This window comes from Hippopotamus amphibius, chromosome 9 (genome assembly GCF_030028045.1).
Source record: "Hippopotamus amphibius kiboko isolate mHipAmp2 chromosome 9, mHipAmp2.hap2, whole genome shotgun sequence".
Taxonomy (NCBI): Eukaryota; Metazoa; Chordata; class Mammalia; order Artiodactyla; family Hippopotamidae; genus Hippopotamus; species Hippopotamus amphibius.
In genome coordinates, this window is record NC_080194.1 from 119,188,952 (window position 1) to 119,212,130 (window position 23,179).

The 23,179-nt window shown below is 43.8% G+C and overlaps 1 protein-coding gene across 7 annotated transcripts in view; it reads left to right on the forward strand.

Moving 5' to 3' along the window:
- Positions 1 to 20,454, forward strand: part of TNRC6A (trinucleotide repeat containing adaptor 6A) — a 95,852-nt gene extending 75,398 nt beyond the window's left edge. For 6 of the 7 annotated variants that reach the window (XM_057747745.1, XM_057747746.1, XM_057747749.1 and 3 more), the window contains 7 exons: positions 9,945 to 10,103; positions 10,763 to 10,903; positions 12,320 to 12,427; positions 13,979 to 14,200; positions 16,063 to 16,133; positions 16,913 to 17,052; positions 17,587 to 20,454. In XM_057747745.1, coding sequence (XP_057603728.1) covers positions 9,945 to 10,103; positions 10,763 to 10,903; positions 12,320 to 12,427; positions 13,979 to 14,200; positions 16,063 to 16,133; positions 16,913 to 17,052; positions 17,587 to 17,962 — 1,217 coding nt within the window. In that variant the 3' untranslated portion in view covers positions 17,963 to 20,454. The remainder of the gene's footprint in view (positions 1 to 9,944; positions 10,104 to 10,762; positions 10,904 to 12,319; positions 12,428 to 13,978; positions 14,201 to 16,062; positions 16,134 to 16,912; positions 17,053 to 17,586) is intronic. The other variant, XM_057747748.1, reaches the window with a different exon arrangement.
- Positions 20,455 to 23,179: the final 2,725 nt, after the last annotated feature.

A 23,179-nucleotide genomic window follows, 5' to 3' on the forward strand; every position in this document is an offset into this window, starting at 1 on the left:
TTGTGAAGAATAGAGACCAGTTACACATTTATTTTTTAATTATTCTCTTTTTAGATGGTCATTTAGTTTTTTGCTATTATTTTACTCTCTTAATGTTCTACTTAACATTTACTCAGTTTAATCTGATGTAAAGGATTAAATCTTCCACCATAATTTTGATTCCTAATTTTGATTCATTTAGTAAATGTTAATGGAATATTTTATGCTTTCCAAGAACTGTGCTAGGCCACCTGGAATACACAGATACATGTGTACACACATGCGCACAGTTGACTTACGTAAGCAAGTAAAAGTACTTGCCCTGAAGAAGCTGATTGTTTGGTAGCAAAAATAAACATGTAAACAGCTTTAGTGCACTGTGATAGGTGCTATAAAAGTTCATACATACGATAGGATAAATAGTATAAGAAAGTGAAATCCAATGGAGAAGTGAGTCAGTAATAACAAACCATGAGTGTGGCAGGTCTGGAAAGGCTTCAAACAGGGACTCATCTGAACTGAGTCTTCAGGTTTACCAAAGGAGTGGAGAGGATAGCATGTGAAAAGCTCAAAGACAGGACCTCCTGGTGAGTTCTGCTATGTGGGCATGTCTGGGGGTGTAGGTACAAGTGAGAGAAAGGAGGAAGGTGTAGCTGCAATAGTAGGCATGGAGCAATCATGGAAAACTTTCGTGCCAAAAAAAATCACTTTAAACATGAAAATGGTGGGATATCTAAAGGCACCTAAGGCTTAAAGGAGTCCAAGTGAGAAAGAGGGCAACGGACGTGAGCAGAAGGAGTGCGTTGAAGAGGGTGTTAGAATTAAGAACAGAAGGGCTTGGTAACTAACAACTCATTCTGCATAGATACAGTTATCTGTAATGTGCCTCCTGTGCTTCTCGCCTTCCTCAGTCCAATCCTATACCTTACCCTGGGCTCCAGAGTCATTTCCAAGAAGCCTCCTCCAGGCTTTGTGTTCAAATTGCACCTCTTATGTGTATCTGTCTTGTGTAATTATCCATTTAGGCCTGTCTCCGTCACAGGACATAAATTCCTGGAGGAGAGAGTCCGTGCTTTGCTTACCTGTAGCGCCACTGAGCACATTGCAGCACTCGGGGGACATTTGCTAGGTGAAAGGATGAGTGGACGATAATGCAGTTAATGGTAGAGTAAATGTAGGAATTGAAGCAGGCCCGCCAGGACAGGTAGTGAATTGATTTTAAACTTGTTGAGTGTGGCATTTTGGGGATAGCTCAACATGGAAAAGCCCAGTAAGAAACTAGAAATAGAGGCCTATTACTGAGAAGCAAAATCTGGGCTAGGGTACGACTTGGAATTCATCAGAATGTTGATGTCATGGACATGGATGAGGTTGCCCAGAGAGACGGAGCATAAAAGGGAATAAGGACAGAATCCTAGAGCCAGTAGTAGTAAAGGAACCTGGAGAAGAATGGGTAAAGAGATAGGACGTGGAGACCCAGAAAAATGTTTCTGCTGTATGGTCTTCTGTCTTCTCAGATTCAGATGAATTTTTCCATGTCTGTTTTACATGTCTGAGCCTCAGTTTCTTTGTAAAAATGAAATGTTTCCTTCCTTTCGTGGCTGTTCTAGGTGTATATCATATATTCTCAAGTGCTCAGTTTACTCACCTAGGGCATACTGGCGTATAGTACGTGCTGTGTAAGTGGCGTGTCATCATGCAGCATAGGTTTTGAAGTCAGACTTGGGATTTGATCCCAGTTCTTAACAGCCTCTCTAAGCCACAGTATTTGCATCTGTAAAGTGGGAACGATACCTCATAGAACTGTTGAAGGTTGAATGAGATAATACTTAAGCTCCTATCTCATTGCCTGGCATTTGACATGCAGGTAATGGGTAGTGGTGTTTTTTTATAAGCAGCCTCTTAGAAGTTTGTTTTTCATTCAATTCAATTAGTAATTTTATATTTTAATTTTTAATTTTGTGTTTGTATTTTATCTTCTCTCTTTGTTTTTAAACTTATCTGTTTTTTTAATCATTTTTTTCACCATGCATTTTATGGCATTTTATTGTTCAATTCTGCATAAATCTGGAATGTGAGCAGTGAATTTAGGTTTTTTAGTAATTAGCTTAAATTACTTTTATTCCTGTATACATAGCAATCTAATGAGCATATTCTAGTAACGTTCTCTTTTCAGAATAAGGAGGCTGATGCTTCTCCTTTACTTGTGGGTTCCTATTATTTTTTTTTTTAAACTGAAATATAGTTGATATACAATATTATATAAGTTGCAGGGGTACAATATAGTGATCCACAGTTTTTTAAAGTTACACTCCATTTGTAATTATTGCAAAATACTGGCTAAATTCCTTGTGTCGTACAGTACATCCTTGTAGCTTATTTTATACCTAATAGTTTGTATCTCTTAATCCCCTGCCCTTATCTTGCCCCCCTCCCTGCTGGTAACCACTAGTTTGTTCTCTGTATCTGAGTCTGTGTTTTTTGTTGTTGTTATATTCACTATTTTGTGCTTTTTAAGATTCCACACAGTGGTGATATTATACAGTATCTTTCTTGCTCTGTCTGACTTATTTTACTTAGCATAATGCCCTTAAGTTTCATCCACGTTGGTGCAAATGGCAGAATTTTCTTCTTTCTCAAGGCTGAATAATATTCCTTTGTAAGTGTATACAACACATTCTTCACTCATTGATGGACACTTAGGTTGTTTCTATATCTTGGTTATAGTGAATAATGCTGCAGTAAACGTGGGAGTGCAGATATCTTTTTGTTATCCTGTTTTCATTTCTCTTGGATATATATATATACCCAGAAGTGGGGTTGCTGGGTCAGTAGTAGTTGTATTTTTAATTTTTTGTGAAACATCCGTACTGTTTTCCACGGTGGCTACACCAGTTTGCATTCCTACCAACAGAATACAGTGGTTCTCTTTGCTCTTTTTTTTTCCCCTTTGGGTTTTTTAAGAACTTTTATTGAGATATAATTGACATACAGTAAACTGCATGTATTTAAAGTGTACAATTTGGTATCATTTTTCTTGTTAGTAATGTATAAATGGCAATCCCAGTCTCCCAGTTCATCAGTGGTTCTCTTTTCTCCATATCCTCACCAATATTTGTTGTTTGTGGTCTTTTTTGATGATAGCCGTTCTGACAGTGAGAGATGATATCTCATTGTGGTTTCAGTTTGCATTTCCCTGATGATTAGAGATGGTAAGCATCTTTTCATGTGCCTGTTGGCCATCTGCATGTCCTCATTAGAAAACTGTCTATTCGGGTCTTCTGCTCGTTTTTAAATTGTGGGTTTTTTTGTTTTGTTTTTGTTTTTTTGATGTTGAGTTGTATGAGCTGTTGGATATTTTGGATATTAACCCCTTACAGCCGTATCATTTGCAGATATTTTTTCCCATTCATTGGGTTGTCTTTTAATTGTCAGTGGTTTCCTTTGCTATGCAAAAGCTTTTAAGTTTAATTCTGTCCCATTTGTTTATTTTTGCTTTTACTTTCTTTGCTTTAGGAAACATATCAAAAAAATACTGCTGTGATTTATGTCAAAGAGTGTTCTGCCTATGTTTTCCTCTAGGAGTTTTATGGTTTCTGATCTCATGTTTAGGTCTTTAATCAAATTTGAATTTATTTTTGTATATGGTATTAGAGAATGTTCTAGTTTCATTTTTTTTTTACATGCAGCTGTCCAGTTTTCCCAGCACCACTTATTGAAGAGACTGTCTTTTCTCCGTTGTATGTTCTTGCCTCCTTTGTCATAGATTAATTGACCATAAGTGTGTAGGTTTATTCTACTATTCTTTATTTACTTGGCATCTTGAGACTGTCATTTTTTCTTTTTTAAAATTATTTTGCTGTTGTTAATATAAATTACTAAATTTTTATGTGCTTCTCCACCCCCAAAATGTTCTTATTTTCTTTACTTTGGCAGGCACTGTAACTAATCTGAGCCAGCCCAAGACTAGTAGGCTTCCTTTCGTGGATATTATTTGAGATCTCCAGGCTTTTACTTTATCCCCTTAAAAATAAGAATGTTTGATAGAATTTCTTCTCTTTGGTTGCTTTTATTCTTTCTTCATTGTTGTATTTTTTTCTTCCTTGTAAAAATGACTTCAAAAATATACCTTGACCTGGTGTGGTTTTGGTCTTCCATCTCCAGAAAGAAAGACCAGGTTAGTTTTATATCTGTATATAGGAGCCCTCTAAATTTCAAGTCTTAAAAGGTTGGGTTTTTGGTTTGGGGTTTTCTTTCTTTTTTTTTTTTTAAGCTTTTCAGTCTGTTTAAAGAAAGTGCTTTTTCTTACCATAATAACTGTCTAATTGTTTATAGTATTTTCTCCCAGAACTACTCCTTTTTGCTCCATGGTTCTTTTTCTTCTCTTACTATCTCTCTTTCTCCTGGTAGAGACTTAGAATCTCCTTCTCAGGCACATTCTTTTTATTTGTTTGCTTTGTTTTCCATTTTCCTCATATTAAAAAAAATAGAGAAATGTTAATGACCTTATTTCCATTATTAGTATTTTGGTGCAGTTCTTTTTCCCTAATAAAAATAGAATTGGCATCTAACTTCGTATTCTAGGAGAGATCCCAGAACTGCTGGTCTGTGTGCTACGTTTTGTTGAGACCTGTGTCACTATTTTGAAAACAGTTTTTTTGAACCAGTATCTATTTAAACATTTAGGAAATGTCAGGCACAGATTCAGATTTCTGGCTTCTCTGTAGAAATGCGAAGATCTGCCAGCGCCGAGCTCCAGAGCAGTCACCACCCAGAGCTGAGTGGCTATTGCCCATGCGCTTGCTGGCTTATTCGTCCCATTCCTCTCACACCTGTACCTTCCCTCCCATTGGTGGAGAAATACTTCCCCGTAGTCGTGTTTCTATCAGAGGAAGGACCATGGGATTTTTTTTCTATAGGCAACTTGCTTTACTTGCATATAAAGCCTGATTGGCCCCATCGGCATTTGTATTTCCATGTTGTAGAAAATGGGGGCAGTTTTTCCATAGTAGCAGAGTAGTGTAGAGATCATTTTTTAAGGGGGAATGATCTCATAGCAGTATTCAGGCTCACATCAGAGACTGGAGAAGCCCCCGGGGAAGGCTTGGCTGGCTCTGATAATTTGCATATCAGTCTTACGTGGGCTCTATTTTTATCCCCATCAAGTGAAGCTTGGAGGGCTAAGATAGTTGTGGAGCAGAGAAGAAAGGGCAAATTCAAGAGAGCCTTCCATGTCAAAGATCCCCCAGTACACTGGTTTCCTAGAAGAACTCACATAACTCAGAAAAGCTGTAATACGCATGGTTATGGTTTATTACAGCAAATGAATACAGATTAAAATCAGCAAAGGAAAAAGACAGGAAGAACAGAGTCCAGGAGAAGCTTTTTGTTGTCCTCTCTCAGTGCAGTCTCTTGGACGTAATTCTCCCAGCAACAATGTGTGAGAACATGTACGAAGTATTGCCAGCCAGAGAAGCTCACCCAAGCCTTAGTGTCCTCAGTTTTTATCAGGGGTTAGTTGTATAGACATGGAGCACACCTGCATGTCAATCTCCAACCCCCTGCAGACCCTTCAGAGTTCAGACAAAACAGCATGAGGCAGGCCCCATGCATACAAACACAGATGTTCACCGTAAATTACATTGTTATCATAAACTCTCTGGCATGGCCATGGCCCGAGGTATGCAAAGGAACTCTTACCTGGCAGGCTATTCTGTGAGCTACAGGAGCCCAGGAGCCATCGAGGGCTAGTCCTAAAGCTCTTTGTCATGTGCAGTCTAGCCCTGTGCTAACCCTTTACTGCACACCTTCCAGAGTCAAAAAGCCAGATTCATTAAGGGAAGTGGAGTAGAGTTGGAGGCAAGGCCGTTTAAGTGTGGAATTGTGGGTCAAGTGAGGTTTGGACTGGGGTATTTGTGATACTTTATGGTCCTGAGATTCTGTGCCTTCAGCGTTTATCAAATCCCTTTCCCCTCCTCATTGCCCAGAGAAAAGTACAGTGTTCAGGAGCGGAATACGTTTATTTTAGTCTTAGAGTTGAGGGCAGTTGGGAAAGGTTTCCAGGAGACCTGTGGTTTCTTAAGCTGAGATATGAAAGATAAACAGGAGTTAGCCAGGCATAGGTGGAAGGAGGGAAAATCATAAGGTATGAGTAGAGGTTAGAGTTTTGAGCCTTACAAACTGTTGAAGAGTTTGAATGTTACTCCCTCTGTAGAGGAGAACTGTTGAAGAATTTTAAGCTAGGAGGTGACATGATCAGATTTGCATTTTTGAAAGATTACTCTGGCTGCAGTGTGAAGAACTGGGAAGCAGAAGTGGAGAGAGATTAATTGGGAAACTTCTCTGCCTAATCTAGAGCTCGGTCAAACGAGAGATGACAGTAGCCTGACCTCGTGTGTTGTTATTCGAAAGTGAAATGATCATTTCACAATATATACAAATAGCAAATCATTATGTTGTGCACTTGAAAGCGTATATGTTAATTATATTTCAATAAAAATATTTTTAAAAGAAATGAAGATTAAGTGTGTAAGTTTTAAAGATACACACTAAACAAAAACTATAAGCCTTCCACAATTTCTGAAAAGATAAATAAACATTTTCAAATAGTTTTTAAAGAATCTATAAAGAAATTACAATAAAAGAAATTCATATTGAATCATAAAGCAAAATCTGACTCTGCTGTATATAGGGGACGCAGAACAAAATAATTCAGATATCTCTGCAATCACAGGAGGAGAAAAAAAGAGCTTGTGTGGGAAGCAGAATTGATTTATCATTGATTTTTTTTATCTTAGTGATTTTAAGTTAATAAGGAAGAGCCAGGAGGGACTCTTGTTTTCTGACTAAGGCAACATGAAGTCAATGTTCCTCTGATTAGTAGTAAAAGGATATTTTGTGACATTCATTCCTTTTCATTGGATTTTATCTTGAAATGTTGACTAAACTTGGCTTAAAGGTCAGTTTGCTGGTTTGTACACATCAGACTGATGATTATCAGAAATTAAAGGTGAAATTGTCATGTAATTGAAGGAACATTGGAACATGAGTCAAGCAGCCCTGAATTCTAAGCTAATTTGCCACTCAGTGGTATATCATAGCAGGAATTTTCCTTAAGAGAGGGAGTGGGAGCTGAGACAATGGCAAAATGTCAAAATAAATACGGACCCTAAAATTGACACTTGCCTCTACACCTAATTAGCTCTGCTATTTATTAGCTACTGGCAAGTAAGTTAACCTTTCGGTCCTTCGTCTGCTAAATGGCGGTGATAATAGTACCCCTTATGGTGTCTTGAGGGTAAATAAGGCAGTACCTCTGAAGCACTTGAGCACTAGAACAGGGTTCTAGGTGGCCAGTGGGTCTCAGCCTTCACCATTGCTGTCACTGTCGTCATTGTTAGCTCGTGAGTGCCCTGCCTCCAGGACAGCGCCATTTCTCCAGTGTAGATCCAGCTCCCTTTGCTTCAACCAAACCTACCACATAAATTTTACATTTCATTTTTCTTATGCTCTCCCATGCAGTGACTAATAGAATATGATTGGACCATGGCTGCTGCTTAAGTTTCTTCTATTTTCCTTTTTAATAAAATGAAGTTTGGATAAGTAGGTATTATTTCTTTTTAAAGTGGGGGGCGTGCTTTTATCGTTGCTGGTTCTTGCTTAAGAATCACTTCAGATTTGGCAATTATGCTTACTTACTGTTTTACTTGCAACTGCTATTTTATATATCCCACTTTACTTCCAAGTGGTTTTAATTCAGCTGAGATACATAGTTCACTCAAATAAAAGTAATAACTAGATGAGGAAGTCAGAGAAGAGAGAGAAATGGAATTGGTGGAATAACCGAATCAAGTCAGGGATAGGTTAGTGCCCACCGGTGAGTGGCATGAGGTCCTGTATTTTACCAGAAGCTCATAGCTATAGCAGCCTTGAGTCCATGAGTCAGGGCTTTCCTTACATCTGTTTCAAAGTCTACATGAGTGGACAAGACACTTGGTTTTCCTTTTGTTGTCAAATCCAAGTCTTTGTGTGCCTGACACACAGTGAGGCCAGAGAGAAACGTCAGAGTTTGGAGTAGAGAAAGGTGTATTGCAGGGCCAAGCAAGGAGAATGGACAGCTTGTGCTCAGAAAGCGCAAACTCCCTGATGGTTTTCAGGGGAAGAGTTTTTATAGGCCAAATCGGGGTGGGTTGGGGCTAAAGGGATGTAACCTTCCTCTGATTGTTTGGTGGGGAAATAACAGGGTGGTATTCCAGGGATCTCAGTTGTTAGCCTTCTGGTCCCATCCAGTTTGGGTTCAGTGCTTGTGATCAACCTGAAGTTACCATTCTCTGCCTGGTTGGGGGCCTTAGTTCCTGTAGAAGAGCTCAGAGATTTCTATCAGGTGGTTATGTAAATCTTTTGAGGAGAAGCCAGGATCTGGCCCATGGCTGCTCTGTTGTTTCTTGACTGCCTTTCTTTTGTTTCTGCATTCCTGTACTCCCCTAATTAGTAACTGTTTGAATCTTTGGAACTCAGGGAAGGTCTAGGAGGCTGAAATCTTTTTTCTACAAACAAGAAATGGGGGACACGGGGAAAGGCTTTTGTACGGCAGAAGGGCCGCACAGGGACCTGCACAGTTTCACTTTCTTCACCCTTGCTCCTCCCCATTCCAGAAATTGTACCTCCTTCCATGCAGTTATTGAAGCTAGAAATATAAGAGGCATTCTCTTTTTCAAAAAGTTTGAGGTAATTTACATATAACACAATTTCACCTTTTAAAGTGTACAATTCTGTGGCTTTCGGTACATTCTCAGAGTTGTGTATCCATCACACAATCAACTTTTGAACATTGTCCTTATCCTAGAAGAACCTCTTAGGTGTCATTCCTCCCACTTCCGTTTTCCCATCTCTCCTAGCCATAGGTAAAAACTAATATTTTTGTTTTCTATAAATTTGTCTGTACTAGACATTTCATGTAAGTGGAAGCATGTAATATCTGGTCTTTTATGACAGGCATTTTTGGCCTAGGATACTGTTTTCAAGATTCATCCATGTTGTAGCATGCATACATATTTCATTCCTTTTTAGAGTTGAATTGGTTAATATATACCACATTTTGTTTATGCTTTCATCAGCTGATGGGTGTTTGGACCTAAGAGATATTCTTGATTTCTGCCACATCCAGTCCATCGGTGAACTGTGCCCATTCCGCTTCCAGAGTAAATAGTTTATGCATCTGTTGTGCCTCTTAATGGTCTCCCTGCTTCTATGCTAGCCTTCCTTCCATCTTCCACACTGCAGCAAACGCGACCTCAAAACAAATAGGATTGTATTACTCCCCTTCCTAAAACCCTACAACATAAAGAACTCCTTGCTGAGTCCTACAAAGGCCTGTCTGAGGGTGTTGTGAATCTGATGCCTTCAGGCAACAGTCCAGTCTGGAGTGGTAGGGCCTGGGGCAGCTAGAGTGTGCACACCCCACCTCAGGATCTTTGAATTCCAAGCATTTAAAACAAGAAGTACTTGGTCGTGCCTGCCGTTCGAGATCAGGGCCCCACTCCTTCATGATGTTCACGGGCATTTTCGGGCAAAATGATCTTTCAGTTCGTCACATGCGCCAAACAGTTTTTCTCCTCAAGTCTTTGTGCAGACCGCACCCACTGGCTAGAATCTTTTCCCGCGGACTCTTTCCATGCTGGCCCTGCCCACTTCTTGACACACATCCTCTCCTTCCGCTTTCTGTCCGTGTACTTGGCTTTTTGTGAGAATATACTGTCATTGCAGGCAAGGACCTCATTCATGTCAGAGAGTAGAAGTGATTGAAGTCTGGAAGAAAGCACAGGGCTTGCTTTCTTCCTCACATCTTCACATAATCTATGGAACACAGTTTGGAACCCACAGATCTAATAAAAAGTTTTCTTTCTTTATTTGACAAACTACAAGAAATAAATGTGATAACATTTCCCTACCATTTTCTCTTTTAGGTGCTATTTCAAGTGGTTTCAGGCTGGAAGAGTCTCCATTTGTTCCCTATGACTTTATGAACAGCAGTACTTCACCAGCCAGCCCTCCAGGTTCAATAGGAGATGGCTGGCCACGTGCCAAATCGCCGAACGGCTCTAGCAGTGTTAATTGGCCACCAGGTAAAATGCTGACCTCTTCTTTTATGAGAGTTTGTTTCCATTAGGATCTCGATACCTCTAGACGTACTAATGGTTTGGCCCCGATTCCGTGTGATTGGATGGAACAACGCAAAGGGTGAGGAGGAACGCAGAAATGGCAGATGAGAAGCTGAGCATCAGGTCTTGGGCTGATGAGTGACCTGGCCCCTTACCAGTGCCTTTATGCTCCAGTCTGTGAAGGTGGGATTTGTCCCACAAAGGGATCAGGCCAGCACAAAGAATGCCGTAAACCTTCGTTCATTGTTCTTCTCCAGCTGTGTCCGGGGACTAACATGACAGCATTTCCATTTACTGAGGAATTACCAGGAATGCACCTATGACCTGCTTTGTCCTGTCTGAGTTGCTGTGACTTTGTGATTTATAATAAAGCACTTTAAAATGTTACTTTTAAAAATATATAAACCCAGAAAAATTACTTCATAAAAAATTTGCAGGTTATTCATAAATAACAGTTTATATTAATTGTCATATTGAGTCAGCCTGTTAGGGTGTTGGAAAATAATTTGAGAATAATGGAAGATATTTGAGAATCGCGTAGACTTTAGGAATAAAACTTCTGGATAGTTACTAATGGATTTTTAGATGACAAGCCTGAACTAATTTTAAATTTTTGTTTCCAGAATTTCGCCCTGGTGAACCATGGAAAGGTTACCCAAACATTGACCCTGAAACTGACCCTTACGTCACTCCTGGCAGTGTCATAAACAATCTTTCAATTAATACTGTGCGGGAAGTTGACCACCTCAGGGACAGGAACAGTGGTATGTAGGCGGACAAAACTCAGGCTTTCTGAATGATGCAGAACAGTGTAAGCATGGCTCTAAGTAGATATGAAACTGAGCAGCGAGAGTTACTCCAGCACAACACAGTGCCTGACATCCAAGGGGCTCGTGACAGGGGTAACAGAATTCTCATAACAGAATTCCCATGTGACTCTTTAACCACTTTAAAAATGATAAGGATTTATTATCACTTGATACAGTAAACACGTATGTTAACTTAGTAAGTTAACACAAGGGACCAACAAACATTTGCTTTCCAGTAACTGTATTAACAACTGAAGATTGTTACCTATTTTATAACAAGTTTCCATATTGTGGTTTTTAAGAAATGGGTGTTTCTTATCAAAGATGTTTTATTATTTGCTTATATACTCTGGATAGTAAAGAACTTTCAGCTAGAGAAGAAATTGGCTTTCGCTGTCTCTCGGAGAGTGACAGTAAGAACAGTTCCAGGCCCCCTGCAGCCCAGATGCACTTAGTGATGGGTCACCAAGTGAAGCCCTGCTCCTGCCCTTGCCCTGCCCACCACGAGCCCATACAGGTGTCCGCGCATGCAGTAGGAGAACGGTCAGTCAGTCAGTGAGGGCAGCTTCCCTTTCTGTGACATACAGCTTCACAGCTATCCCTTTACACACTTTGTAGTGAAGAAAATGTAAAACAGCCAACACTTTGTTAAATACATTAGTTTGTTAACAGGTGTTTGCTGGATCACAGTGGTGAGGTGAGAATCCTCATTCTGACATGGCTGAATTTAGCAGACAGCTGTGTGTGGGAACAGTTACAGCCACTCCTCTCACAGGAGAGCGTGGGGCAGAGCCCACCGTAAAACTTCACAGCCTAGAGTCACAGAGGAACGTGGCAGCAGGAGCAGTCGCAGGGATCCACACAGTGGTCGGGTCTGGAGCTAAACGAGGGTCATGGTCAAGGGGAGTTTCTTTAAACAGGAGAAAAGGCTAGGTTTTGGAGACTGGATGTGGGGCACAATGGGGAGGATGAAGGCCTGGCTCACTGGTAGTGCCAGTGCCAGGCGCCTTGGTGAGCTGCCCAGTAGGAAGTCACTGGAGCTCAGAGACGGGCGGGGAGCCCGGGTGGAGCCTGGTTGTCTCTTGCTGGATCCCGTGGGTGGCGTGTGGTGCCAACGGTTATGAGAAGACAGGAGTGGGAGGGCACCTCTTCTAAGCATCCTGGTGGAAACCGTGAGCAAGCTCTCCACATGCTGTTCCGAAGGCAGGGTGGAAGCTGTGGTCGTGGGCACTGTGCCTGTGGCCCTGAACATGCCTGTTTCCTTTCTGCGGCATGCTGTTAAGTTGCAGGTTCACTGGGTGCTTTTGCTTCTTCTGTAGTGGCCGTGTCCCTTGCTCTGGGGATGACTGATTGGGCTCTTCCCCCATGTAGGGTCATCCTCATCCTTGAACACCACGCTGCCTTCAACTAGTGCCTGGTCATCCATTCGTGCCTCCAACTACAACGTTCCCCTCAGCAGTACAGCACAAAGCACTTCAGGTGAGCCTTGTCCTGGGCGTGCCAAGGCTCTGGCAGAGGAAGGGGTGTCAGCAGAACCTGGGTGGGGGGCTCTTGTGTTTACCTCTTCTTTTGATTCACAGTCTTCTTTGCAAGGAGCTAGGAGAGTATAGTTCTGAGCCTGAGGAGATATTTTGTTAATACCATTTGCCCCCTTTTAAAATTTACTATATCCAGTAGTCATTTGCTATAATAATCAGCTTTCACTGAATAGCCGCTCTCATCTGAGAGCTGTCTCAGGTTAAATGTAAGTTAGTTCGAAGCAGTAGTTCTCAACTATCTGTAGTGAAGGAACTTATTTTTTTGAATGCCTAATCCTTTGCAGACTGACAACTTTTGTAAAATACAGTAAACCTGAACTTGGAACTGCTAGAAAAATTGTTACACACTTGGGAGTTACAGCGATGTCAGGTTGTTGTCAGAGCTTACAAACGCACACTCTGACTTTATTTGTACTGTCACAGACCAGTGATAAACTGTGTTGTGACCAGTCTTCCCATCATGCTTCGTGCTGACTTAAAGACATGCTCCTTATGATCAGGTAGAAAACGTAGTTGATGGTGACGGAAGTTATAAAATTTTCTATCCCCTTCTGCTTCCTTGTTTTTTTAGCATTATTTTGATTTAGTTTTCTGTGTTCCTGGCTGTGCACTGGACCCATAGGCAAATTGCTTAACTTCTCTGAACCTCAACAGAATGTGTGTGAGGATTAGAGATAGCATCACCCAGCAGCCCAGTGCTCAGCACAGCACAGCCCGCAGCAAATCTCTGCCGTGAGGACTCCCTGAACTGGGGCTACTTTTGTAGTCCTTTTTTTTAATGAATAAACAACAAAATGCTAAAATCTAATGGCCTAAGTGTTGGGTCTTGAGCGACTCATTGTGGTTGTTAAGGTATGGAGTTCCCACAGAGTTCAAAGTTCATTGTAGTTGTATATGCTGGACTAAGGGTCTCACAGATCTTAAACCTTTTTTTTTTAATTAATTAATTAATTTTGGCTTTGTTGGGGCTTTTGTTGCTGTGTGTGGGCTTTCTCTAGTTGCGGTGAGCAGGGACTTCTCTTTGTTGCAGTGGAAAGGCTTCTCATTGCGGTGGCTTCTCGTTGCGGAGCATGGGCTTTAGGTGTGTAGGCTTCAGTAGTCGTGGCTCATGGGCTCTAGAGCGCAGGCTCAGTAGTTGTGGCGCACGGGCTTAGTTGCTCCTCGGCATGTGGGATCTTCCCGGACCAGGGCTCAAACCCGTGTCCCCTGCCTTGGCAGGCGGATTCTGAACCACTGCACCACCAGGGAAGTCCCCTTAAAACTATTAATAAGAGACAAACAGTCTGTTTTGAGGCAAGGGAGCAGTTTCCTTTTGGCTTTTTGTTTTTCTTCTTTGGCAGTTCAGTTTGGGGGATTTTTAAAGGTTTTTTTTTTGTTTGTTTGTTTGATTTGCTTTTAGTGGGGAAATGGGTGTTGTCATTATTTAGATTTTCTCTTTTCTGAAAGCATTTATCTCCCCTCTTACCCCACTTTGTTGCTTTCCTTTGAGTAGCCAGAAATAGTGATTCCAAATTGACGTGGTCTCCTGGTTCAGTTACAAACACCTCTCTGGCTCATGAGCTGTGGAAGGTCCCTTTGCCACCTAAAAACATCACTGCTCCGTCCCGCCCACCTCCGGGACTGACTGGTCAGAAGCCACCCTTGTCTACGTGGGATAATTCTCCCCTTCGTGTAGGTGGAGGATGGGGAAATTCTGACGCCAGGTATACCCCAGGTAAGACGACATGTATAAGGTGGTTTCGCTAACTGGTGACCCAATAAACACTAACCAGTACCAACAGTCTGGTTTAACAGAGACGTAAATAGCAGACTATTGCATTATCCTCTATAAAGTAGGATTAGGACTTAACGAAACATAAGATTCCTAGTTCTTCACTATCTTCTGCAATTGCCATGCTTTTGAGACTCTTAAATTTTGCTTTAAATTTTGCCCAGTTTAGTACTTATATTTCGCCAGAGACACACATCAGTCAGTAATAAAGTTAATGGAATGGGGATCTTCTTTCTTTCAGAAGTTCCTCAAGAGCTCATCTTATCAGGTGCAGTAACTTCCTGCTCATGGCAGGCTTGTGATAATACCATGTCACACAGAGCAGAAGTGTCATCTGACAAGCCTGAGGAAGGTGGGAGCAGCCCATCTGGGCCTTGAAGAATGGGGTCTGTTTGGGTGAAAGTTTGGCCAGCACTTAGGATCATCATAAAATTTATTGATTGAACAGGGATGTTTGAGAGTGAAAGGGGGTGCTGTTAGTTAACCATACAGCCTCAACCAGGCTGTCCCAGGAAAACTGGGACACATGGCTCCCTTACCTCTCTGCCCCTGCTGTGAGTGACTAGCACTGGATTTGTACTGGCATCATGTCCCCGCCCGCCTCGCCCAATATACACAACTCACAGCCACAAATACAGCTCAGAGCTCATCTACCAGTTCATCCATTCTACGCTGCCCCTCAGGTGTACCAGAGTTTCTCATCTCCAGGCTGAAAATTGTAGTAAAGCCTTATTAATAATTCCTGATCTTTAGACAGGTGATTGGCTGAAATAAAACTTGCAGTGTTTCCTTTGGGGGAAAGTTTTAATTATGTGAAAAAAACACTTCAGTCTGTTCCAAGCTACTAAATGCAGGTTAGTACAGTTGGTGTCATGTGTAAGTGGTTCTTTCAGGCCACAGACACCTTCCAGGTGCCAGCTGAGTGCCTGGTGTGGTACACAGTGTGGGGAGACAATAAAAGTGGCTTAGGAGCCCTCGCCCTCGGGAGGGTTGGTGGGGTTGAGCGGGCTCAGGAAGCCTGTAAGAGTCAGCCAGGGCAGCAGAGAGGGCCGCACGCACCGAGGCGTGGAGACCTGGGTGAGCACGAGGGTTCCTGTTGGAGCCTCTGGAGCTCGGCAAGGGGGAGTGTTCAGGGAGAGCGGAGTGGGCACACGCTGTGTCATGCAGCCATCTTCCTAAGCCACACCTAAAGTGTTTCTGAGGCACTTGTAAAGAGTTGTAGGCAAAGTGACTTGGTCATGTCTTAGAGCTCTGCTGGCTGGGAGAGGGACGAGGCCGTGGGGCTGGGCAGGAGAGCCAGGTGTGGAGCCCCTCTGGTAGTCCAGCCTGAGACGAGGGACGTCTGGACGATTGCAAGCTCATGAATCCCCTTGAACTTCACACCCTGTGGGACATGTGTGCAGAGTCATCAGTTTATACCTGAGATCAGCGTGAGCTCAGGCTGTTTCCCACAGGCTGACATTCTGAGATGGTTGTAGCTTTATAAATAGGAAGATTCCAGAGGCGTCTGGCCTTTGGTTCACTAGCTCACCATGTGATGAGCTGGCAGCCCTCTGAGCCCACTCCCCCCAGAGCCACATGCCCCAGGAATTAATGCCTGGTCGGAGCTGGAGTGAGCTGGCATCCTGGGCCTACAGAGAACATACCCCATGTAGAAGCGCAGGTAAGTAAGGAGGAGGAGAAGGACAGCATGAGCCCAGGTGATCTTCCCATATGTCTGCAGTTTGACTGGGTATGTTTGTCCTGAACAGTCGTTCAGGCCACAGTCTTGGAAAACTGACTTGTCCTTTCTCTTCCTGGTTTAGGTTCCAGCTGGGGTGAGAGCAGCTCAGGGAGAATAACAAATTGGCTTGTTCTAAAAAACCTTACACCTCAGGTAAGAATATCAGGGATTCTGGCTTATGTGACTACGCCAGGTAGCATGGAAGCAAAGGTTTCCATTCTGGTTTAAGGATGCGATGAGGACTACCCAGGCCTTCTAAGTGGTACTGAGTCGATGTCAAGGCCGGGCAGAGGAAATAGGAGAGGATGGTCTTTAGATGCCTCAGGCAGGCTGGTGGTCTGATCCACTGGTTTCCACACTATAAAATGCACAGGAGCCAACCAGAAGTGCAGAGTCCTAGATCTCACCCCTAAGACTCTCATTTAGCAGTCTGGGCTCGGGTCAGGGATCTGCATTTCTGGGAGGGCATTCAGATGAATGTGATGCAGGCAGGCCTTGTACTGCACTTTGACACACCTTGTTTGCCCTTTTAGAACATTTTCTTAGTCCCTGGACCGCCCCCTCCTCTGGAGGCTGGGTGTTAAGAGCCCACCCCCCTCCTCCCCAGGGAGCAGTGCCTTGATGAGTCCTGTCCTCAGGGCAGGGAAGAGAGAAGACATGGCGCCACAGCAGGGCAATGGCTAACTAAGGAATTGGGGATCTGGGGAATGTCCAGGAGTCTAGAGGCCACAGAGGTATGGCTCTGGGACCAGTGGAGGTGGGGAGGGGGGCACTGTACCCCATCTCAGCAGTGAGTCCCAGTGAAGCGTGGCACCAGGAGTGAAGAACCTTGGGCAAGAGAGAAAGGACCAAAGTCCCAGCCTGGGACAGGCTGCCTAGACGGTCCTTGTGGCTGTGCATCTAATTGGCAGTTCCCACGCTCTGTTTCCTAGATTGATGGCTCAACTCTGCGTACTCTGTGCATGCAGCATGGCCCACTGATAACATTCCACCTGAACCTCCCACATGGAAATGCTTTGGTCCGTTACAGTTCAAAAGAAGAGGTAGTGAAGGCACAAAAGTCTCTGCACATGTAAGTTGGCCATTCTGCGCATGGCACCTGGAAAATGCCCTTGGGATTGCAAGCTTGGAATTCTCTCTTTAGGGCTCCTTGTGTGTTTGAAAGCACAGCTGGTGACAGTGTGTGCCGCCTCTGGGCCGGCACGCGGGGTCCCGCGGTGAGCACTGCGTAGCAGCTGCAGCCTCGCTGTGTCTTGGGCTCCACGGGCCGGGCTGGGGAGGGGGTGCATCACACCAGATCGCAGTGGCCCTAGGAAACCCTTTACGTTGCCTGTTAGGAGACAAGAAGACGTGATCTTGATGCCACAGTGGCGCTGGGTGGCACGTCTGGGCCCGGAGCGCCATGGGCGCTGTGCCCCGCCCTGTGTGGCCTCTGGGGCATGCGCTGGCTGGCGGGAGGGCGTGCTGGGTCCTTGTGTGCTGCCCTCCCCCTCTCCCCTTCCCCCTCCGTTGCTTTTCCACCAGAGACAGAGTGTCACCCTGACGTTGCCTCCGACCCCTCCGCTAGCCCATGTCTTCATCAGGCCTGCTTGTCTCTCTCCTCCAGGTGTGTACTGGGGAACACTACTATTCTTGCTGAGTTTGCCAGTGAAGAGGAGATCAGTCGTTTCTTTGCACAAAGTCAGTCTCTGACCCCTTCTCCCAGCTGGCAGTCTCTCGGGTCCAGCCAGAGCCGGCTGGGCTCCCTCGACTGTTCCCACTCATTCTCCAGCCGGACCGATCTCAATCACTGGAATGGTGCTGGGCTGTCGGGAACTAACTGTGGAGACCTTCATGGCACTTCCCTCTGGGGGACCCCACATTATTCCACAAGCCTGTGGGGTCCTCCAAGCAGCAGCGACCCCCGGGGAATTAGCAGCCCATCCCCCATTAATGCTTTTCTTTCTGTTGACCACCTGGGTGGGGGTGGAGAGTCCATGTAACAGTGTAGTCTAGACTCACGAACTGCGACCTCAAGACGTGAAAGAAAGGAGCACTAAGTTGGGCTCGCCGCCTGCAGCCAGGGCCACCTGTGGGAACAGCTCTTCTCTGCACATTTTCCACTTTGTTTTCCCTGAAACATATCAGTTTGAATACTTGAATCATGCAGGCCAATATTATAATGTGAAAAGGTATCTATCTATTTACACTCCCAAATAGCGCCATACATGCTACACCACGTAGAATGAGCTCACTTGTGTATATTCATCATGTTTAGCTTTTGGGTTCCTTTCCCCCCCCCCCTTCTCCCCTCTCCCCCCCCCCTTCTCCCCTCTCCCCCCCCCTCCCCTCTCCCCCCCCCCCCACCTCATTCATTCTTTTTCTCTTCTTTTTTTCTTTTAGCAAAACCATTTTTTTGGGCTGATAATGTATGAGCTTTTAACTTTGCACTGAATGATGTTCTCTCCGTCTAATCGGCAATATGGGGGGGCAGCTGTTCCAGTGTAAATGTTTACTCAAGGATGTTCTTAAAAGGTGTGCGCTCTCTACTATGCCTTGATGTTTGCCTACCTTATTGTGGTATCGTGGAGTTTAAAAGATCAAGTTATGATACTGACTTAGGACTATAAATGAAAGTATTGCACCAGTTTTTTCATGTTGTAAAACTAAAGAATTTCGCTCTGCAGTTTGAAAAACTGTGGCCACAGCTGTGACTTGCAGCCCACCTGCCACCCAGGACGGGCCCTGCACTTTGAATAGGCTTTCCATTTTGTTTTGAAGGTTCCCACGTTGAACCTTCTTGTTTACAGATTTTTTTGTTTGTTTTTTGAGAAAAAAATGTTTACTCTTCCATCATTTAAAAAAAAATTAAAAGACAAAAAAAAATGGAGGATGATTTAAAAGATGCTTTCTATCTCTGGGAAAAAGGAGCAGCATTTGGCCATGTTCTTTTGTTTTTCTAGTCCTGTCCTAAATCAAAGAGCATGGTTCTCAGGAAAACCAGTTCCCCGGTTTAAAAAAAACAAAACAAAAAAAAAACAAAAAAAAAAACCTCCTTGTAGTTTCTTATAGGAAAAAAGAAAAACCCCAACTTTTAGCACTGATACTACACATTGCTCTGTTAAAGAATTTTCTCTGCCAAAAAGAAAACAAAAAAACAAAAAAACGCTTAAAGCTGGAGTTTGAGATTCTGCTTTCAGATGCTGTCTTTTTATTAGTGAGTGATGATGGTTTGCTAATAATCAATAGGTAATAATTTTTTGTAATCCCATCAAGTGGCTCTATATGTTTCTGCTCTCTTGTGACTGTGTTAATGTTTAACTGTTGTACCTTAAAGCCGAAATCAGTAACTATGCATACTGTAACCAAGGTATTGGGCTTACAGAATTGTTCGTTGTATAAAGAAAATTTTAAATGTTGTTGCGAACTAACGAGTTACACCATTTTTAAAATTTCTTTCTCTCCTTTCCCCTTTCTTTGCCCACAAATGGTATTATAATGCTTGCTTAGTCAAAGAAGAGAGACTAAACAAGGGTAAAAATTTTAACAGTACAGAATTTGCCATCATTTCATTGCCTTGATTCTAACTGTTTGTGTCCTAAGATGCAAAAGAAGTCAGTGGCTTTTAACTGTTTACAAATAGAATGTGATTGTAAAATGTACAGTTTGGTTGTGTTTGAATTATGAAATTTCTTCAGATATAATAAACCATGACTTTTTGGCTGCTCAACATTAATTGTCTCTTTTTTGTGAATTTATTTGTACGCTCTTTTTTATAATGAAAGTTTCAAAGTTGCTATGTATGAGGGTTCTCATAGAGCAACCGAGTAAAAATCTAAGCAAATATTTGAACATTTTATCCGAACTTATTCACAATTTCACCCTGAAATAATGTGAGAACAGTGGGAAACTGTCGCTTGCTCCTTCCTACCCTCTTTGAGCATCTTTGGGATCTGGTTGCTCAAAACTCTTCTGTGACTTCATCTTCCCCACCATTTGTGCCCATCTCAAGCCTCAGCAAGAGACCATTTGGAACATGAAGCTTAATGACTTGACAGTGTTCTAGTGTTAAACTCTCATACCTCTGTTACAAAATGAGAAATGCCACAGCCTGGACTGGCCTTTTTCTTCCCCCTTCATGGCCCTTGCTCCTCACTGCAGGAGCTCTGGGGCAGAACCTGTGTATGTACTTCAGTGTGTGACTTCAAATCATGCTCCGACTTGCCAGGTGTAAGCTAATGTTGTTGGACACCTTAATATAAGCAAATGTTGTTCAATGCATTCAATGTATATTGACTTCCATACTGGTTTTTCCAAAAACCAAAGGTAGCTTTGAAAAACCACGTCTGGAAATGTTTGGGACGTTAAGCTGATTGACCTTTTGGGGCTTTGAGTAGTATAAAATTGACTTCATAACTGCGTTAATTGTATTGTTAAAGTGTTTGGGAGTTTTTTGCGCTTGTTATGTGGAAATAAAGTGTTTGATTTAAAAAATTAAAAAGTGGTTTGGTGTTTGCCTAGTCCTTAAATAAAGCAGTTCTGGCCTCTAAGTGACTGTGTTACCCCTAAGTCTTCCTTACTCTCTCTCAACAGCCCGTGCGTTAGTCCAGGCCATTAGTTTGACCGTGACATTCCCCAGGCTCAGTGACCTCGACTCACTAACAGCCCTTAAGAGTCAATCTAAACATTTTAACACGTCCAGTCATTCATTTCCAAATGTAGCTCCCAAGGGCCACACAGCTCCTATGCCCTGGGCACGTCTGAGCTGCTCTGTGCTACTGCTCTGGCTCCGCTGTCCTCCCACTACAGGCCTGCCCAACACTGCCTTCCCTGCAAAGATAGTAGTCGCTGGGTTCACATTACCCAGGGTAGTTTTTTTCTCCATCAAGATTAGGCACTTCAGGACTTTCCTGGAGGCACTGTGGTTAAGAATGCACCTGCCAGTGCAGGGGACACAGGTTTGATCCCTGGTCTGGGAGGGTCCCACATGCTGCAGAGCAGCTAAGCCCGTGCGCCACAACTACTGAGCCTGCACTCTAGAGCCCGTGAGCCACAGCTGTTGAGCCTGTATGCCACGACTACGGAATTCCGCTTGCCTAGAGCCCGTGCTCCACAGCAACCCATGCACCACAAAGAGTAGTCCCCTCACAGCCCCAGCTCGCCACAACTAGAGAAAGCGTGCGCGCAGCAATGCAACCAAAAAATTAATTAAAAAGATTAGGCATCCCCTCCCGTTGCTGCTTGCTGCAAACCATGGTCCCCTCGCTGATCGTTACTGTTAATGAATGAGCTGCAGCCAATGAATAATCTCTTGCTAGTCTCTGTAATCCACGCGGTCACTCATGCAGTAGTTGCTGAGTAGATGCTGAAGGAATAACAAGCTGTTGATACTTGAGGACCAAAAACTGATCGTGCGCACTGTCAGACTGTGAGGGTGGACGAACCAGGGAAGGTGGAAGTGGAGTTCTTGACACGTACGATCTAAGTAGCATTAAGATAGCAATTGAGGGGAAGGGGGAGAGATCTGAATCAAGACAGGAGTAATGAGGAGGTTGCACTCAGCAAGCTGGCTTAATATTCAGCCGAGAGATCATTTCCATGCATTGCAACTTGGCGGAGTTTCCCTCTTCAAAATTTAGGAGATCTTTTCCTGTTGATCCTTTGATTTTAGATGTGAGTGGAGCCACACAGATGAAACCTCGAGAGCCCCTTACAGAGACCAGGGCCTTGGCCCTGGTTGGCTCTGCCTCTGAGTAGGTGTTTGCAGAGTCCTGGGGGAGGGGATAACAGGAACAGTATGTTAAGCCTTCTCTACATACCTCATGTTTGTATGTATTTTCTCATTTTTAGAGCACCCCAGCCTGGCCCTAGAACAGGAAGCACAAGATCGTAGTACAGTGTTGCTCAAATTGTCCACCAACACACTCCCGAAGTCGAGGAGAGGACGCAAGATGTGGATCCCTCTGGGATCTGGGGGCAGAGTTTTAAACTCTGCCTTTTAGGTTAAAGCTGCATATGAATGCTGCATTTGGCTCTATCATACCGATTTTCACCTAAAAATAGTTTCAAATAGCCAAATCGCTCTTGTTCAAAAATTCTCTGACACTTCAGAAAGGTGGGCCACGATAAGGTCCGCAAACTCTGCTTGAGGAAGCAGGGCTGGAGAGCTCCAGCTCTGAATGACTTGAATGGCAGAAATCACTCTGGCGAAGGGACACCCCAGTGACTTCCCAGTTAACTGGTGTTAACACAGGTTCGTGTGCCCAACACACAGGCCAAACTAAAACGTCGGAGTCTGGCACAGAGAAAGGTTTATTGCAAGGCCATGCAAAGAGACGAGGTGGCTCATGCCCTAAAGAGCCTTGAGCTCCCCGAAGGGTTTCAGCAAAGCATTTTTAAAAGCCAGGTGAGGTCGTGGGGGCCGCAGGGTACGTAAGCAGATTAGCGCACAATTCTCTGATTGGCTGATGATGAGGGAACAGGGTGGTGTCACAGGGGTTAACTTCATCAGTCCTGAGGCTCCCGGAGGCCTGGGACATGTGCTCACAGTCATCAAGCGGCTAACTTCTTCCATTGGGTGTTGGGGGTGGGAGGTTCGCATCTGCAAAGTAACTCAGGAAATTTGCATCAAGTACCATTATCTAGGTCCTTCAGAGAGGAGCTAAAGCAGAGGACGTGGGGGAAGGCCTGTGCCTGGACGGCCTCTCGGGTGGGGGGGGTGGGGTTCTGCTCAGTTACACTGAGTCCCTGGACCCTGTCTCAGCCTTTGGAGACCACGATGTCCCTGTCCTGGCCAGTTGTTGACCTACTAGCTAGGGAAGCACCCCAACCTCCTCGTACAACAGGGCTGGGCTTCCGTAGTGAGGGAAGCTATAGCCACAGTCCAGCCAACTTCCAGAAGAGAACGAACTTGACCCAAAGACCTAAACAGTCTGCAAGCCCGAATCCAATTCATGGGCCCCATTACCATGTTACCACTGTAGCCAAAACCTGGCCTCTGTACCCCAGTACCGAATTAAGTCTCAGAGACAGTTTTGGGTCAAGTAGAAAAGAATAGCTTTATTGCTTTGCCAGGCAAAAGGGGCCACAGCAGGCTAATGCCCACAGCAATAAATAAAATAAATAAATTTATTTAAAAAAAAAAAGACTTCACCTTCCAATACAGTGGGTAGAGATTCGATCGCTGGTTGGGGAGCTAAGATCCCACGTGCTTCACGACC